Here is an 18540-nt window from a genome sequence, read left to right on the forward strand (position 1 = left end):
GAGGAGAGGGCTCCTGCCTGCTGGCAACCTGGCAGGTTGCCAAATGCCCAAGCCAATGCCTTGAGCATTCAGAGAAGAGATTCTGGGCCCTGCTTCCCACTCACCCCTGCTTTTGGCTGTGGGACCAAGGGATCCCCGGCACACACTGCAGCACACTGGACTCAGGTTTTGCACTGTGCCTGTGCAGGGCTGAGAGGCACCACTCTGCCTGCACCCTGCATTTGAGAAATGCCTGTGCTCCTTCCCTGATAGCCTTCCCAAATCCCTGTATAAACATTATTTATGAAGGTTGTCTTGGGCAGAATGGACTGTGCAATCACATACTTGGGATGTTCTTTCAAGCTTCATAAAAACAAAGTTCCACATCCACATCTGGTACAACATCTGCTTGCAGGAAAACACGTCAGGTGGCAGGAATGCTATTACATTGTTTTAAAATCTGATTTGGTTGGCTAGCCTGGATCAAATAAAGCACGAAGAAAGACACTACAGAGGATGGCTTGCAGATTTTGGGTGCTAACAGATGTGTCCAAGGCTCGGGGAGATCAGGAGGTCAAAATAATGCTCATGCATGTTCATGATGGTTTCAAATACCTGCTAATCAGAATGAGACCATTGTCCTTCCTCAAGGGTCTGGTTTACTAAAGCACTCTGCTCTGTATCACAGGTTATGTCACTTGCTTATATCAATAACTATTTTTGATGTGAAGTTCTTCATGCTTGTCAGGTGCACTTTCATTCTTTACTTCAGAAAGTAAATCCCTTTTGCTTCTGCAGCCACCATCCATTTGAAAATTTGAAGAAAATACTTAGTCCATGGGTATTCAGAGACCCTCCTACCCCAGATCCTCTGCTTAAATACTGCAAAAGCTTAAATTATCCAGAGCTGTATCATCATCCTTTTTCCACATACTGCATTCCTAAATGATGTTATAAGCAGGGGTGGGGGAAGCAGCAGTTGAAAGATAAATGAAAGAGCACTTTTGAAAAGTTAGGCTCCTAAGTTTCAACACAGCTTTGGGTAAAAGTTATCATACTTAATTTACCAGAATCATATTCAAACTTCCACAAACAAGTGGATCTCATGTTATTTCAGATTCAACCTAGAATAAATAAAATTATGTCTTTTCTGGAACATCTGTATGACACTGCATGTGATCTTCTGCCTACACAGCCAAGGGCCATCCCAAATGTACATGCCTGAGCCCCTGGTCCTCTGTCACAGGTTACTTAGCATCACCTTCCCCAGTAAATCTCACCTGGATCCAAACTCTGTTTATTCATTGCCAGTTTGTTTGGGTTATTTTCAAATATTATAATATATATTAATTATATAGGAAAACATATTTTGAAACTGTCTTATTTAAGATGGATACAATTAGAAATTATTTAGTGTGCTGGATAGAAGGACAATGGACATGGAGATGCACCAAATGGGTAATGCTTAGTAAGGTTTATTTGAATAAGAGTAAGGTGAGCAGGCAAACAATTTACCAGTAAATACAAATCTGATTTGTCTGTTGCTTTGAAATACTCCATCCTAATTTGATTTTAGTAGCTCACTGAACTACTGCCTTCTCTCAGTAACTGCCCATTGCCTCACACCTCTCATTTTCATAGATGACTTTTCCTTTAACTATAACGTAGTTGATCAATGAGTCATGTCCACCAAACTGGTAAATCAAGTGCTCCCACCTAAAAAGACAAGATGTTTAAGAATATATGAACTTGCATAAGAGCAGGTCACATGCCCAGCATACCCAGCAATTTTATAAGGTTTGCTTGAAAATGGGAAAACACTATTCCATATCTACACGTTGTCTCTTACTGCATGAATACAGTGAGTCTATCAGTAGAGAATTTATTCCACAAAATAAACACATATTATCTCTAGGTGATTTGTAGTTAGGCACGGATTACTTGTAATAACAGCCCAAAAGTCTTAGGCTTTATTTTCCACTGGAGTAATTAAGGAAAATGAAAGTGGGTCTGAAATGCTACCAGTGTCCCTTTATTCAGTGAAGATAACTAAGGTTAAAGCACATTTCTAATGCCAGTGGAAGAACAAACCTTGATGAGTTTATGATAAGAAGATCCCCCTGCTTGCCGACCTCCAAGGAGCCATGTGTGTCTGATTTGCCCAGAGCATAAGCTGCATTAATGGTGGCAGCTGCCAGTGCTTCATTCATTGACATCTTCATGTTCACACAGGCCAGGTGCATCACCATAGGCTAGGCAAGGAAGGGCACAATGGGAGTTTCCAGCAACACAAAGCTGTTTATGCTTCAAATCCCTAAGCACTCTCCTTTTTCCTTGCGCAACAGAAGGAGCTGTTTTGTACAACATAAATTTTGCCAAATCCAAAATGAGAACTCTAAAATCAGTAGCTTTGAGAGCATTTTAAATAGGCCTCTCAGTGCAAATGAAGGATGGAACCCATTCTGGTTCAAGAATTTCTGGCAAAAACTACCAATACACACACACACAGACAGCTGTCTGCATGGGGCAGGCAGCTCTCCTTGTGCACATGAAGCCACAAAGTGTACAAGACCTACACACAAGTTGTACTAGTAAGAAATTTCATAATTCTATGGTTTCAGTATTAGGATTATCTTACCATTGAAAAACAGTATGCATTAGGATTAAAGTCACTGCCAAGAGCAACTATAACACCTTCTTCCAACATTTTTCTAGCTTGAGGTTGCTTCAGTCTAGTGGGAAAAATAAACTGATCAGTACAATTTGCTTAGTTATCATACAATGATTTACAAGGGCAAAAGTCATCTCTCAGTATGGCTACATTCATGCATTCAGTTACACTGATCCTTATGGAGGTAAAAGCCCAAATCCTCCTCTTGCATACCTACCTATTATCCTATGGAAAACATAAATGGGAAGTGTGAGCCACGGCTTGTGCAGTAACTGCATGTGGCACCAGCCAGTGTCAACCATCAGGCTCCAGACCACTGAAGTTCTGGTATTTAGCCAGATCTTAGCCATCTAAGAATTTACAAGATGAAAGTCTTCACTTCTAAAAAATATTTTTTTCTAGTTCTTATAGCTTCAAAGACAGGCTCCAAAATATGAGCAGTGGCACATGCGATGCAATAGCCCCTTCCCAATTTTTGAGTCTGTGAGTTTAGTCTGCATACATTAGAGATCCTTTCACTTAGCAATTATAATGCAAAAGATATTACCAATAACTTCAATATCTGGAAGAGCCACTTCAAAATTGTTCAGTCCTTGGATTAATCTGTGTAGGTGTTTGTAGGGGGGCACTTGGAAATACACTCCGTAGGAATTTTTAGCCATAGTTGCCATAAAGCCACTCTGAATCTACTGTGAGACTTTTCAGCAATCTCACAGAGTTTTGAGGATTTCTAGCAGAAATAAGACATAAGGAGGGAGGCTCATTCAGCTCCCTGTATTAAGGCATAGAAACACCCTTCTGCTTTTGGATTAAAACTCCCTCAAACCACACACAGGCATTTGCAGTTACAGAAGTTTCCCTTCACTCTAGGCCTTACCTTAGCATGTAGGCTGTTGTTGGCAGAAGGACAGCAGCACACTTGGCTCTTGCCATTGCCACAATACCTTCATCACTGACTTCTTCCAGGTGGCTGATGGCCCGGGCTCCCAGCTCAGCTCCAAGCTAAGGGAATATTCAAGCAAATTACTCACTGTTCTCAATTAATTCAGTTTAAAAAGCTGTTTCTAAACAACTGGAAAAGACAATTCACTATTAAAGCAAAATATACCAGAAGAGACACAGTAAAGAATGCTTGAAAAACAATCAGAATACAGAGACAAAATATTTGTTAATTTACTGCAGGAAAAGTTGATCACTTTATCCACCCACAGAGTAGAAGCACACCTTCAGTGGTGTTTTTACCAGCCTAAAACATAAACTATTTGAGAGCCATGGATGAAAACATTATCAACTCCTGTTCATAAATGATCCATCAGAAAATAGTTCACAAAACTGAATGCTGCCTTCAATGGGTAAGTCAAATAGGCTTTTATGATCAACCAAGTTTTTGGTTTGGTTTAGTTGGGTTTTTTTTTATATACAGCTTGGGCAGACCTCAGAAGAAGGAGTCAATATTTAAATGATGGTGAAACATGGTGCCAAAGGGACTTTCTTTATCAAGATATTTGGGAGCCTAGTCTTGACTAAACCACCTCTCTGAGCGTGCTCAGATAAACTGATATCTGAGTAATGAGACCGCTGAGTGTGCTCACTGCAATTTGGCTTGTTGTTTCTAACATCACATTTAACAAGAAAATATTTTTCAAGTTGCATAGAAACCATGTTTTTGTCATTCTTGGGTGCATGGATATCCACCTTCCCAATGTGTATCCCATGTGGAAGATAAGCAAAGTCAATGTTTGGTTAGCCAGTGCACATTAGTCCCAGAGGTCAAGGCCTCCTCCCACGTCCTCACCTGCAAAGCTGCACATGGACTGCTCTCCCTGGCACCTGCTTCTATCAGATGGTCATTTCATAAAGTCTTAAAAAACACAACCTCAGTTTTGAAAACTCCAATTCCTTCACAGATTGGGCTCCCACAGGAGCCAAAATGAATGTTAATGTTAAGCAAGACGTACCTCAGCAGATTTCATCGGATGCAGTTCGTCACCATGGAAGTTAATCTGTAACCCTATATCTTTTCCAGCTTGAAGTATTCTCCTTGTAGACTCCAGATCAAAGACTCCCTTCTCACAGAAGACATCTATATTGTTAACATGTATTTCACCACTTAGTTTGAGTTCTTTCAGTTTGGGAAGGTGGTTATTGATAATGTCATCTGTGGCTTCAGCAGCAGTTTTCCCTCTAACAAAAAGAAAATGTTACAGAGCCCTGTGAGTAACATCCTTGAAGTCTGGCACACACTCTAGCCATACATGCAATTACTGAATTACTTAGGAAATTATGTAAATATGAATCCCTCAAAAAAATTCAAATTAAAAAATTAAGCCCCATGGTAATTCATGTATTCTCCAACATAAGTTACTTTCCATTCAAAGAAAATGAAATTGTATTACTGAGTGTTTTTAAAAAGTTTGGCATCTTGGATGCTAACAAAGATATGGGGTACTTTGAACCAATTTTTTCTGCTTTCCTATTCATATGTTCTGACCTCTTTATACTGTATCCTAAAATATAACTATTTAAAATATGTGAGTATTTAAATGGGTTAAATGGTATTCATACAATACTTCTATGCAAATATCAAAGCTCAAAGGGGATATGCAGTATAAGTCATTATTTTTAATTCACCTCTCCTCCTTTTATATCACTCAGAGTGATGGACAGAAAACTGTTTCTAATCAGAGGGGCTTCCCAAGGTTTGATTCGCAAAAGTCAGAACCATTTATAAATCCTCTGTTACATAAAAATAACCCAGGAGAGATCACTAAATGCCTCAGAAAGAGCAAATAATCCCAAAACATGCAGGTGAGTTAGCATTTTCCAATTTTAATGTCTAAGGACAAGGGATGTACAGCAGCTAAATTCCTGACAACCTGAATGCTCGCTTCAGGCACTGCAAGGCAGGCACACACTGGCACTGTGGAGTGCCACACGAGGCTGAGTTGGGAGCCTTGCAATGGAATCAACTCAAGAAGCCAAATTCTGGCTGAATTTATAAACAAGGCCATAACAGGCATCAGGGTTGCTCAGCCTCTGACCCTGCCAAGGCTTCTCCCTTTTCTCTGTCTACTCACCAGCCTTTGGGGGAATTTGGGCTGAAAGATAAGGGCCAGAGCCAAGCCAAAACAGAGGGAAACACTAAGAAATGGTTTCACTTTTTGAGGGACATAATGACCCAAAACGCAAAACAAAACTGCTGTTGTTTTAATGCAGAAGAATTCTGCTCAGGGAAACACTTGGAAAATTTCTTGATAAAGTGGAAAATGGCCCAATAATCACTTCACAATAAAAAAGAATGATTTTTTAAAATCAGACATTTCCATATCATGAGTTTGACTCAAAATGATGACTGGAGGGACCAAGGAAGAACTGCAGATTTCCTCCTGGTCAAAATGACAACCCAAACCAGAGTCTAAGTTTGAGGGCTAGCATAAAATTCAAGCAAAATAGTCTAGACACAAACATTTGATTGAAAAGAGAAGAGATGGTTTAAAAAATTTTTCCTAAACTGGAAAATACAGATAACTCAGTATTTCCTTCAGGAAATTTCCTCAAACTCCCAACTACCTTTTCTCCTTACTTAAATTACAGTATCCTTACTACTACTACATTTTGTTATGCTTGATGTGCATCAGTGGGGACAGAAATGTGCAAAGAATGAGAAAGCATAACTGTCTTCCTAACACATGAGAATTAGTATGTTTGTAAAAACACTGGAAATTATTTCATTGGTTTACAGAAATGCTCAAAGCATGTTGGTGGGAAAGACTATTTATCAGGTTTTTGACTGAGATTCTGCCAAGGCTTTTTAGGGGAAGGAGAAAGGGCTAAGAAATATATATAGATATAGTTTGGGGTGGAAGGTCTATTTTATTTTACCATTAAGTCCTCTAAATTTTAGTAGAACTTCCTGAAAGAAGCAGTTACTGCCTTCAGCCAATTTTGGTTACTTTATTTTTAACCATCTCCCAGTTAAGAATCTGAAGATGATGCAGGATTCATTTTCCATAGTTAGATTGACAAAAGATAATATACCATCCTCCTCCAAACACACAAGAATCAGATTGCTAAAAATATTTTCTAGGTCATGTTTTCTTGAATGTTAGAAAAGGTTGGGGATTTTTCTTTTTGGAGTACACTTTTTTTTCTTTTAACAAACATCTCTCGAATACTGCCACATAAGAAGCCTGCCTCCATCTCACATGCCTTGTCTTGCAGCAGCCTAACACTTAGTATGTCAAAATATCCAGCTAAATCTCCTCATTAGCTCCTTCATACACTGAAATCTGATAACATTAAGATGTTATTTTCATCATAGTGAAATCAAAATCAGAAGTGAGAAAGTATTTTTATGACATGTCTACTTGAACCATCAGAATAATTGATTAAACACAGCTTAATTTTCATCTCACAGCTATAAGATGCATGCAAGTCTTCATTGCATGGAAGCATAATTAAACTTCATTTATGGAGCTATATAAAGATTAAATACGGTATTTTCTGTTGTTATTTGGCTAAAATAAAATCTCATGACAGAGACCAAGCTTGAAGGATGGCAGCAAATGCAAGCAGAAGAACTTTCTGTGTAATGTTCAGTGTGAGCATCAGCTGGAGACAGGGTTTCTGAGCTAAGCCTATGCCGGCACTTAGGAGTCACTAAATAATGCTGCCCTGAAATCCAGGAGAGATTCCTATAAATAAACATTGGCTGTTGTTTTTCAAGCACGTTGTTTTTGAGGAGCGAGGCAGAAGAAGCCAGTTTCCAGAGCAAAGCAGCAGTGCCTGAGAAGAGGAGGAGAAGTCCATCACCTGGGCACGGCGTGGGCTCCGCAGTAGGTCGAGGAGATGCCGATGTCGGTGGATCTCCGCGCGCGCTCGATCACCCGCAGCATTTTGAGCTCGGTGCCCAGGTCCAGGCCGTAGCCGCTCTTGCACTCCACCAGCGTGGATCCCGCGCGGAGCATGCGGCCCAGGCGCTGCTGCAGCCCCGCCAGCAGCTCGGCCTCCGTGGCCTCCCGAGTGTGCTCCACCGTGAAGTGGATCCCGCCCCCAGCCTGGTGGATCTCCATGTAGGACGCACCTGCCAGCTTGGGTTAAAGACAAGAAACAAAAACCACCCCGTACAATTAGCAGCAAACAAGTGTGTTCTCCATCCAAGAGATACTGCAAAGTGCCTTGAGGTCTCTTTGCAGTGAGAGAGACAAAGAGAGGAGAAGAAAATTCCCCTTAATTCTTCCTCCCTCCCCCTTTTCTTCTCTCTCCCTTTCACTTATGTGAAAAAATGTTGTAAGAAGCGGTGTCACAGACACATTTTATGAAAAGTCCTTTTGTTAGGATATTTTCTCTTGAGAAGCTGAGAGGCCTCCGAAACAAATGTAAACAATAATTATCTCCTGCTACAAGTGCATCTTTGATTAGTCTCATGTGGTTGTTTTTAATTAATGGCCAATCGCAGACCAGCTGTCTTGGACTCTCTGGTCAGTCACAAGATTTTATTATCATTCCATTCGTTTCTATCCCTTGCTAGCCTTCTGGTGAATCCTTTCTCTATTCTCTATTCTAGTTTTAATATATAATTTTCCTTTAACATAATATATATAATAAAATAATAAATCAGCCTTCTGAAACACAGAGTCAAGATTCTTGTCTCTTCCCTCGTCCTAGGACCCCTGTGAACACCACCACAAAGCAGCATAAAAAGAATTATTCCAAAGATTTGCCTTCCCCTAAGTCCAAGGGGAAAACCAATCTCTAGCTCAAAATTCATTTATGTGGAAAAGAAAAAGGAAGGCAAAAATCAAGACATAGACAGTAATAGAAGATGGCACTCCTGTATTGATTCAATTAATGTAAAAATATATCAATAGTGGCTGCAAAGGCTGCAGGTACACTCCTCTCTCAGCCTATCAGTATTCAAAAATCATCCCTCCTCCCTCAGGTAGATTATCTGACAGAAATTATGTATTTTTCTGTAAAAGAAAGATGAGAGTCACTAGGAAGTAGAAACAGTTATACAATAAAAAAAAAAAGAGGAAGAAAAATCCATCTGTGTAATTTTATGCTGTTACCTTCATTGCAAACTCATGAACCCTATCACCAGCCCACACTGGATGTGTATGTGCATCTACCAGGCCTAAAGAAAACAATGCAAATGTACACTTGAGTTACTTCACTGTGTAAGAGAAAATGTTATGAACATGCAAGCAAATTAAATAGACAGCAGAAGCTCCCCTAAAAAGTCTCTATTGGTTAGAGAAGCAAAAATCCAACCAGCCAAATATCTAGGATTTTCTTCAGAGGCTATTAATTTTCTTTCTTTTTTTTTATGGCTGACACCTTAGGCAAAAGGGCTCTAGGTAAGTGCATCAGTTGCTGAGTTTGTCATGGTATTTTGATAAAGTTTTCAAACTGTGGAAGAAAGGATTAATAGCAAACTTTGAAAGAGTTCATTAGACTTTAAGCCTGTACTCTTTAAAAAAAGGCAGACTGCTTAGGCTGGGCTTAGCACACTAGACTTTGTCTAGCAACATTTGTTACAGTGGGAGCCTTTTCTACAAGCTCTGAAACTGACACTGCTGAATGGCAAGGCCACTGTAAGAGAAACAGATCTGACAGCTCATGTACTAACACCACTTGGAGAGTTTAATGTGCAATAGACTTGCCCATCTTTTGGGGATTTTTTATCAGGCAAAGCTGCAGAATTTGTGACTTAAATCCCTTTTGCCTTCACACAACTGCAGGCAGGATGGATAGACTGAACCCTGTGGCCAAATGGCTGATGGGCTAAGAGAGCACAGAAAAGAGCAGTGAATCTGAAGAGTCCTTCTGTGGGTCAGCTACCTGTGGGGATCTACGATACAGAGGAACAGATCTACAGACAAAACAAGAGGAGACAGAGCTCCACCATGAAGCCCGAAAGAACCCTTGAATATCTCCAGTGAGGGAGACTCCACTACCTCTCTGGGCACCCTGTTCCAGTGCTCAGTCACCTGCACAGTAAAGTTTTTCCTCGTGTTCAGGTGGACCTTCCTGTGCATCAGTTTCTGCCCATTGCCTCTTGTCCTATTGCTTGGCACCACCGAGCAGAGCCTGGAAACCTCCTGTGGCCATCCCCCATTTCAGATACTTACAGATTTTGATGAGGTCCCCTTTCAGTTGTCTCTTCTTGAGGCTGAACAGACCAAACTCTCTCAGTCTCTCCTCGTAAGAGAGGTGCTTCAAACCCTTCATAATCTTTGCAGATTACCCACTCCAGCAGCTCCATGTCTCTCTCGTACTGCGGAGCCCAGAAGTGGACACAGCACTCCAGATGTGTCTCACCAGCGCTGAGTACCAGGATCATGTGCCTTGACCTGCTGGCAGTGCTATTCTTTGTATCACAAAAATACACCTACCTGGCAACACGCACTTCCCAGAGCAGTCAATTATCCTTTCAAACGTTGCTTCTGAAAACTCATTGCGAATGACATCTGCCTGGCCCACAGCTTTGATACAGCCATCCCTGCAACACACAGACAGTGACCAAAGAGCGTGTGAGCCTGTTCAAAAGTCAACTGCTCGACGACAGAGCTCCTGGAACAAGAGGGGCAGGACCTTCAGGAGATGCACTGAAGATGCACATGTGGAGGTGGTTCGCCCGTGTTACAGACGCACAGCAAACACTGGGCTGATGCCATTCGTTTCAAGCTGTTTGCCATAACGCTTGTCCTCTCCTTAGATCCCTCTGGATGACACCTTGGTACTGTTCCGCTCTAATTCCTGCTAGGTAACACTGCTTTCCTCCTGCGGATCAGCGAGCACACAGCGTCTATCCGCAGGGCACTCAAATCCCACTGCTATCGCCTGCACCTGGCTCCCGCCCCGGGAAGCCGCAGCCCTTTGGGACTGCTCTCCCATGGAGGTCGAGGCCGTCCCGTGAATCCCGGACCGCGCTGGGGGATGCCCTCCCGCCAGCCCCGCTCCCAGCGGAGCCCCGGGAGCACTCACAGCCCCACCACCAGGCTGGCGGCCCGCAGCAGGGCCAGCGTGTGGGCGCCGTCCCGCCGCAGGTACGGCTCCCGCCGGCCGCACACCAGCACCAGCTGCTCCGCGTTCTCCAGCAGCAGCCGGTGTCGCTGCCGCCCCGCCATGCCCGCGGCCGCCCGGTGACACCGCCGGGGCTGCCGGGCTCAAAGTCCCGGGGGGCGCGGCCGAGCGGCCCTCCCGCCCCCGGCCCTGCCCGGCCCGGTCTGCCCTGCCATCCTGCTCTGCGGGATTCGGTCCAGGATAACACGGACAGCACCCGTGCATCGCGCTGGTTCGTGAGCAGCTCCCAAGCTCCGGGTTTTCCAGCTGGGGCTTCCCCGGTCCCTGAGTCCTCACAGCACCGCCTGGAGATTTCCCTTTGCCAAGAAAATAGGAGCCTCTGATTTGGGAGCGTTTGTTTGCCCACCTGCCCCCTCCCCGGCGTCCATCACCTCTCCAGTTAATCCATCGTTTTGCCCGCGCCAACAACCCTGCCCGCATCCCAGCAACAACCCCCGAGGGACCGCAACACCTCCCATCGCGCCAGATGTTCAGGCAGACATTCATTTATCCAGAAAGATATTAATTCACCCGATTCCAATAACGAAATGTTTGTGCGATTCTGCTGCCCCCTGCAGAACGGGGGATGGGAGAAACAGGGAGCAAATATTTCCTCCCAACACGGATTTTTTGGTTTTCTTCTCTCTTCACATATTCACAACGTCTTAAGGAATCCAGTATTCCCCAGCTGGAAAATGGAGTGTCTTTCTAAACAAGAGGGCCCTCAAACACTTCTCCTGGGGTGGGAATCTTCTTTATACACCTTCTTTTCTTTTAGAAAGAGAATAGATTTTAAATGCTGGTAACACGTCTATGTGCATACACATATTCCTGCCCAGCAGAAACAGTTGGGTATGTTGGCTCTTGGAATGAACCTTTCTGGCGAAGTTGTTTGCAGATGAGGCAAGATTTGCATCTAAAGCACAGTAACTTGTATTTAATATGAAACCTGAAAATTGAGTAAAACTGTAGTAAAATTGGGTGTTACCTCGTGATTCTTCTCCCCTGGTGTAATGCTGCAACACGACAGAACCTTTGTCTTCCTCCTGAGCTCCCACGTAGGCATGCAGAAGACTGACAGGAGAGCTGGTAGAGGGTGCTTTACCACTCCCAGGAGTTCCTGCTGCTGACTGTGGCACTCCCCAGCAGCATCACAATACGTTTGAAAGCAGAAATCAAAGAGGAACCTGGCAACAGCACCATCACAAGCACAGAAGGACATCCCATGGTGGGGAGGCCTAAGCAGGGGTGGTGGGCTGAGGGCTGTTGTGTCAGGAATGAAACACAGCATGCTGCAGTGGAGGGGAGAAAAAGGAAAGATCAACACACCTGTGAGCTGTGCTGTTACACTTTAAAAGAAAAGATCAGTTTTGTGCTCTAGGCTTCTCTGAGATTCAAGGTCAGATTCTGATTTAAAACCTGAGAATCTGTGAAGATTTTATGCTTCATAAGCTAGGAGTGTATTTTGTTCTAAGACTTTTATTCTGTTTGCAGAAAATTTACAGATGTGCTTGTGTATTTCTATGTGCCCTGGTTCTTTTCTGGAGAAGAATTTTCTCTGTAATAGATCCGCATATGAAAAAAGGTCAATCCACTGCAGTCTGGTTTCTGACATGCTGTACCTCACCTATTTTTAATAATACTGCCCAGACAGGTAAGTGCAGGAATGGTTTTTAGGTTGCATCCTCAGGAAATTCTAGTTTGATTCAAATAGTACAGATTCTGAATACTCGGCTGTATTTTGAAAATCTTGGCAGAATTCACTGGATGTAAACAGAGGACTCTAGAGTGCTAAAGGAACCCTGCCTACATTTCTTAAATTTAGAGCTTTTAAATCACCTTAAAGTTCCAGTGAAAGTTCTTTTTGAAAATAATTTTTAAATGGGGCATTTTCAATGGGAGAAAAAAATCCCAGGAAAAGTAGAGATAAAAAAATTTGAGTATCGGGTTATTGATTTGAGAGATTTCATCTCTTCTTGCTGGTGATTTACATGAGAATATTATATGCTTATTCCTCAAGGACACATTTTTAAATACACTGTCAGAGTTACATTAGAATGTAGCTGTTCTTGTAAACAACTTGTAATTAAAAACAAAACCCCCAAAGTTAGATATAAGTCCAAATCAAATGTTGGCTACATTGTCCTTAAATTTGTAGATTAGCTTTTTTTATCCACTAACCAGACCTTTCCAATAATACAGATAGCATGATGAAATGTCCTGAAAGGGGACACTATGCATGCCTTGACACAAGTTAAATTACTAGTGAAATTTGCTGATTGATATTTCCCTATTTACAAAAGCAGCAGAGGTCAGTAAACCCTCAAGATCAAACACAGAAAATGCATCATTTGGATGAAAGTGACTTGCAAATGTGGAATAGAGCCAAACTAAATTGCAAATCAAAGGTACGTATACCTTTGACTTCCCTCATGCTGGATTGAGCTAACATCACATTTATAAATACTTCTTGCATAGTTTTACAAAAGTAAAAGTGAATTCTGTGTTTTATTTTTTTTTCTGTGTAGAAGAACCTTGCATCTCTCAAACCATGGAAACATTGCAATTGCTCAGATGAGCTTTCTGTGTTGTGACCTGCACAACACAGAACTGGAGTGTGCAGCACCATTTCTCTAAGGAATATTAAGGATTCAGCATCTTCTCAGGTAGGTTGTGTACTCTTGTTTTTGCATACTCCTAGGGATGGGAAAGTTTCCACTTAAAAAATAAACAGCAAACAACCTAATACCCAAATAAGAAACACAAAAATAAGCTCGAAACTACACATGGTACGTGTCATGCCTCACTGTTTCTGGGCTCTTCTTGACCAGCTTTTCACCGTATTTAATAAGTGGTTTTGCAGGGCATAGTCTTTTCCTGAGTGTCCTGCTACTTTATCTCTGATTTCTTTTATCCTATAAACAATCAGAACAACTTAATCACATGAAAGCAATTTTTTCTTTTTAGTTACTTTATGTACCTTGTATTTAACATGTAAAAATCACAAGCCCTTTTATTTTTGTCTTTAATACACACCTAAGTGAATGTTTCCAGTTCTTTTGCCTTTTGGACTTGCTCTAGAGATGAAAAAAACCTGTATTCATGGGGCTTACTCCATACAAGTAAGGACCAGCTCAAATTACTCTGACATATTCAGAGCACCTTATCTTCACTTGCATTGCAATGCTTTCCACATCATTTAGGACAAGGATCTAAGTTAAGCACATGTTTAAGTTGTTGTCTGACTTTACCTGCATGGGTTCTTCCACTGAACTGAATGGAACACTTGATGGTAGCAAAGAGAAACAGATGCCGTCATTTTTGGAGCTTAGCTAAGATTAGTTATCAACTTATCCACCAAGGTATTATTTAGTTAAATTGTTTGATGCCTGGTGCTATGCAAAAGTAAAATGGTCTGAATTTGAAGTCTAAGGAATGTAACTGTCAAAAAGCAGGCATAACAAAGCATCTCAAAAGAATATTGAGCTATATGAATGGATCACACTTTTGTTGAGGATGAAAACTCAAGACTCCATAAAGCAATAAAGCAGCTTATTTGTCTGAAAGAGGGAGACATTACATGAGAACATCTTTGCTTTCTTGGTTCTGAGTTCTTGCTTTTCCAAAATGTAAGTCCACTTGTCTTTCCTATTATTCACCTTACTGGAGATTTTCAGTTTGTTTTTTGGTTGGTTTTTTTTTTGTTTTTTTAAATCTAGATATTCACCAGCTGTGTCTATCTACTTTTATTAATTTTGCAGCTCAGCAGCTCCCAGCAAAACCAATGTGACTGCTTTCCTGATGATGGGTACAAGCTGTCTGTCCTGGAATATCAATAGCTCATTTTTAAGTTAGGAAATATCTGCCACATTAAGGCCATTATGCAAAAAATGCTCCCTTGCTTCTTTTGTGCTTTGGCTTGTTTTTTCATTTTCTTACAAAGGTTTCTACTAATTTTAAACTGCTACAGGACTTTCCTTGTGTGAAGATTCTTCCTAGCACAAAAATCAGCATTTCACCAACTACCACTGGTGTCCTGCATTGATGAATTCTCACCCTGCAGGAAGGGAATCAGAGGCAGTGCTGTGGATTACAGGAGGCAGCTCTCTCTGCAAGGCCAAGACATTTTCTTTACCCTCAGGAAAAGAATTAAGCACTCTGGCTGTACAGCACAACTCCAGACATCCTTCCACAGATACACCTGAGGAACAATCACATCCATCTCTGCACACAGAAGGGGTTCAGCTTAAGCTTGGTCTTGCCAGTTACCCAGAAGAACTGAAGCTTGGTGGTGCCACAGTGATGGCCCAGTCTGCTGATCCAGTGCTCAGACAGCACAAGACAAACTCACTGCAGTCCCACTCCCCCATGAGGAGGAGCAGCTTTCAGATCAGTGCCAGCCCATTGCAAAGAAGGAACTGACTTGGACAGCAAGGTGACAGTGACAGCTGTCCCTCCTCAGTACTGGCAGCACTGTGACTGTCAGTGGCAGCACAGACAGGGAAGGGCACTATTCCGCACCATGCAGTCCTGAGCAGGACGTGCTGCATCACAAACCAGCTGAGATGCTTTTCTGTCTCATTCCTGCAACCACTCAGAACACATCTAGCTGTTCTGAGGCTTCCTAGGCTCGTTGCCAATTTTGAAGTACTCAATTATCCTTGTGATAGTACTGATTTTAGCTTAAAAAGCTTTTTTCCCCTTCCCAATGGGACTGCAGGGAACTTCAGCAGAGCTGTGAAGCCTCCACACTGCCAGAAAGGGTCTGGTTTGAGCAATGAAACACCTGCACAAGTACATCCAAAATAATTTTTCACTCTTTATGGAAACTTACATATGTCAACATTAAAGGAACACACGGATAGCTCCAGGGATGACTTCAACATGAAACAGGGAGGTATTTCTCTGCAGGATCTATGCTGACAGGATCTATGAAGGCTGGTGTTCCTGCCACAGTTCTCATAAGCAGTGTTCTACCCTAGCACAGCCCCGGGCAGCCAGCCCTGCCCACTGCAGCCGTGTCTGACAGATGTGTGATCCCAGCAGCAGGGCTGCAGAGCTGCACTCCCCCTGCACCCACTGCAGCCACAGCCTGTGCAGCTTTTAGACAGAACATCTCCTCTCCACAACACGCTGAGGAGGACCACAGCACCCTTTCCATTCCTCAGCAGAGACTCACAGAGCACACTCCCATTCTGCAGTCCTGTCCCAGCTCTAGTAATGCCACTCAAGTCTGTGGAGCTCTGCAGCTGCCAGGAGGTTTTTTCTGTGTGGCTGCTAAGGTGACACACGTTTGTCCTTCCTTAATGACCAGACAGCCACACTTCAAGCTTCCTGACTCCAAGCAGGAGAATATTTCTGAGAGAAACTGGGGTCTAACAGATCTCCACACCTCACTTGCAGTGAAATCTTCCCAGCTAATTCAAAAAATTTTATAAACAGTTTTAAAGACGAAATGTATTTAAATAGTCATGACATACAAACTCTAAAATGCAGATACTGCCAATTCTTCCGGTACTTCAGATGGGAAGATAACTGGTATTTTTTAAATACTCACTTCTCATTTCAATATTTTCAACTTTACATTGAAACAATTACCTGTTGTTCCTCCAGCATTAGTTTTTCAGACACCAATAAAACATTAAAGACCTTTAAAAGGGTTTGTTTTCCCCATACCAAAACACAATGGAAATAAACATCTTACTACAAAAGTATGAAAAACAGAAAAGGAAAAACAAGGTTTATTTCCAGAAATACAAAACACCTATTCTCTCATTTCTCCATCTTCTTCCTCTTCTTCCACACCTCTGATGTACAAAACGTTATTGCATCTGTAAACAGAACCAAGAGTTCCCTTAGCTATAAACATTATGATTTTCCCCACATAAAACATGCTTTAAACATTTTTCTGCTTGAAAGTAGCCCGGCAACATTCAAATTCTACAGAACAAAATGCTGCTCTTGACCTTGTACACCTTTTCCACATAGTACATTTAATTGTGCAACTTCATAAATGTAATAACTGTTTGATAATGATGCACAAAAAAAAAAATTTACTTTAGGGTTAACAATTACAGTCAAATTTAACTTCAAAGCATATGAGAAGTTTCCAGCTGCAGTGCACTAGTTTACAACGCCCAAGGACTCCCAGATATACAATAATGTGGAAAATAAAAGTATTCAGTCACCACAAAGGGGATAGTAAATACTTCTTTAAATATATTCAAAAATTCATTTTTTCTCCTCTCAGAAGGGACTTTAATATAAGACACATTCATTGCCTTCCTCTAACAGCTACACTAGGCATCTTAATTTGGCAAGAAACACAACATCCACAAGTATAAGCTTGCATGCAAGTGGTGAGGCGACTTAGAGCCTTCCTCCACCATAAATAAATATCCCAATTACCTTATCAACACTTCACCCAGGTGTCCAGACAGCGCACCGTCTATGTACTCCTCTGTGTTTGCAAGCTTGAAAGGAAAATGATAAAAAAGTCAGAATGGCAGCAATAAAAGCGGCGGGAAAGGTCCCGACTCGGGCACCACCCTCAGCTCAGTGCGAGCCCCGCCACGGCACCGACCCCTCCCGCAGCCCGGGCTGCCCAGAGGTGCGCCGACCCCTTCCACCCCATCCAGCCGGGCCCGGGGATGGGCACCCCCAGCTCGGGCACCCCCAGCGCCGGGGCCCTCACCTGCATGTTCATGTAGCCGTCCACGGAGACCAGGTAGCCCTTGTACTCCATGCCCCACTTCAGCTTCACCATCACCGGCTTCCCCGTCAGCCCGTTCAGGAACGGCTTCGGGTTCAGGGGCAGGCTCTGGCGGGGCAAGCACACGGTCAGCGCCGCCCGTCCGCCCCCCGCTCCGCCCCGCCCGGGGCCGGTAACGGAGCGCCTCCCGCCCCTCCCAGCGCCCGGTTCCCGCCCCTCTGGGCTCCCGGGCCTCCCGGTTGCCGCCCCGCTGCCCGGGGCCGGTAGATGCCCGGCTCCCGCCCCTCCTCGCTTCCGCTCACCATGGCGGGAGCGGCGCGGGCCCGCGCGGGAACCCCTCGTGCGCGGCGCGGGAACCCCTCGTGCGCGGCGCGGGACAGCGGGAGGCGCTGGGAGCCGGCTCCGCTTCCCGTTCCGGGGGCGCCGCGCTCCCACCTCCGACCTCTCACCCGCGCCGCGCTCCCATTGGCTGCCGGGCCCCGACGCGCCGAACCTCAGGCGCGGCTGCCCATTGGCTCGCCTGTGCCGCGGGCCTCTCTCATTGGCCGCTCAGTTTACCCCCACCCCCGTCGCAACCGATCGCTGTTGCCGCGAGGCGCGCCGTGGTCGCGCGGCTGCGGGCGGTGCGGGGATGTGAGCCCGCGTGCCGTGCGCGTGCCCGATGCGCGTACCCGCGCGCTGTGCCCCGTGCCCGGTGCGCGTACCCGTGCCCGTGGCCGCGGACAGAGCCGCGCGCCCCCTTTGGCCGTGCCCGCCCCGCACGGCGTGCCGCTCCGCCCTGCTCTCTACGGGCCGGTCCCCACGAGGGGGCAGCGCCCGCCCGGCACCGGCGGCCGTGGCACCGGCGGCAGCGCTCTGACAGCCTCTCCCGGAGTGGCGGCGAGCCCCGCGGGCGGCCACAGCCTGGCGACGTCCGTCCGTCCGTCCGTCCGCGAAAAACAATCCACAATCCAGACCCTTTCCGTGATTCCACACGCAAGGATGGAAAATGTCAGAGTTTATAGAGCACATTAGGTGCGAATTCCCTGTCAGTGTCTTTTTTCTCTTTGGGTATAGAGACGGTCGTGACACATCAGTGCTAATTTATGTCTTAACCCTCGACAGGCAGATA

General features: G+C 44.1%; 2 protein-coding genes across 2 annotated transcripts; both read right to left on the reverse strand.

The window, feature by feature from the left end:
* Positions 1-1441: 1441 nt before the first annotated feature.
* Positions 1442-10799, reverse strand: AMDHD1 (amidohydrolase domain containing 1). The gene is made up of 9 exons (XM_058805783.1): positions 10640-10799; positions 10048-10154; positions 8722-8786; positions 7463-7740; positions 4609-4834; positions 3528-3652; positions 2618-2711; positions 2071-2231; positions 1442-1695 (listed from the first exon to the last, which is right to left on the reverse strand). The coding sequence occupies exons 1-9, from the start codon at positions 10780-10782 to the stop codon at positions 1581-1583; spliced, it is 1314 nt and encodes a 437-aa protein (XP_058661766.1). The 5' UTR covers positions 10783-10799; the 3' UTR covers positions 1442-1580.
* Positions 10800-16429: 5630 nt separating this feature from the next.
* SNRPF (small nuclear ribonucleoprotein polypeptide F) lies at positions 16430-17881 on the reverse strand. The gene is made up of 4 exons (XM_058805744.1): positions 17732-17881; positions 17412-17537; positions 17126-17190; positions 16430-16548 (listed from the first exon to the last, which is right to left on the reverse strand). The coding sequence occupies exons 1-4, from the start codon at positions 17732-17734 to the stop codon at positions 16482-16484; spliced, it is 261 nt and encodes an 86-aa protein (XP_058661727.1). The 5' UTR covers positions 17735-17881; the 3' UTR covers positions 16430-16481.
* Positions 17882-18540: the final 659 nt, after the last annotated feature.

The sequence above is a fragment of the Ammospiza caudacuta genome, chromosome 5, assembly GCF_027887145.1.
Source record: "Ammospiza caudacuta isolate bAmmCau1 chromosome 5, bAmmCau1.pri, whole genome shotgun sequence".
Lineage (NCBI taxonomy): Eukaryota > Metazoa > Chordata > Aves > Passeriformes > Passerellidae > Ammospiza > Ammospiza caudacuta.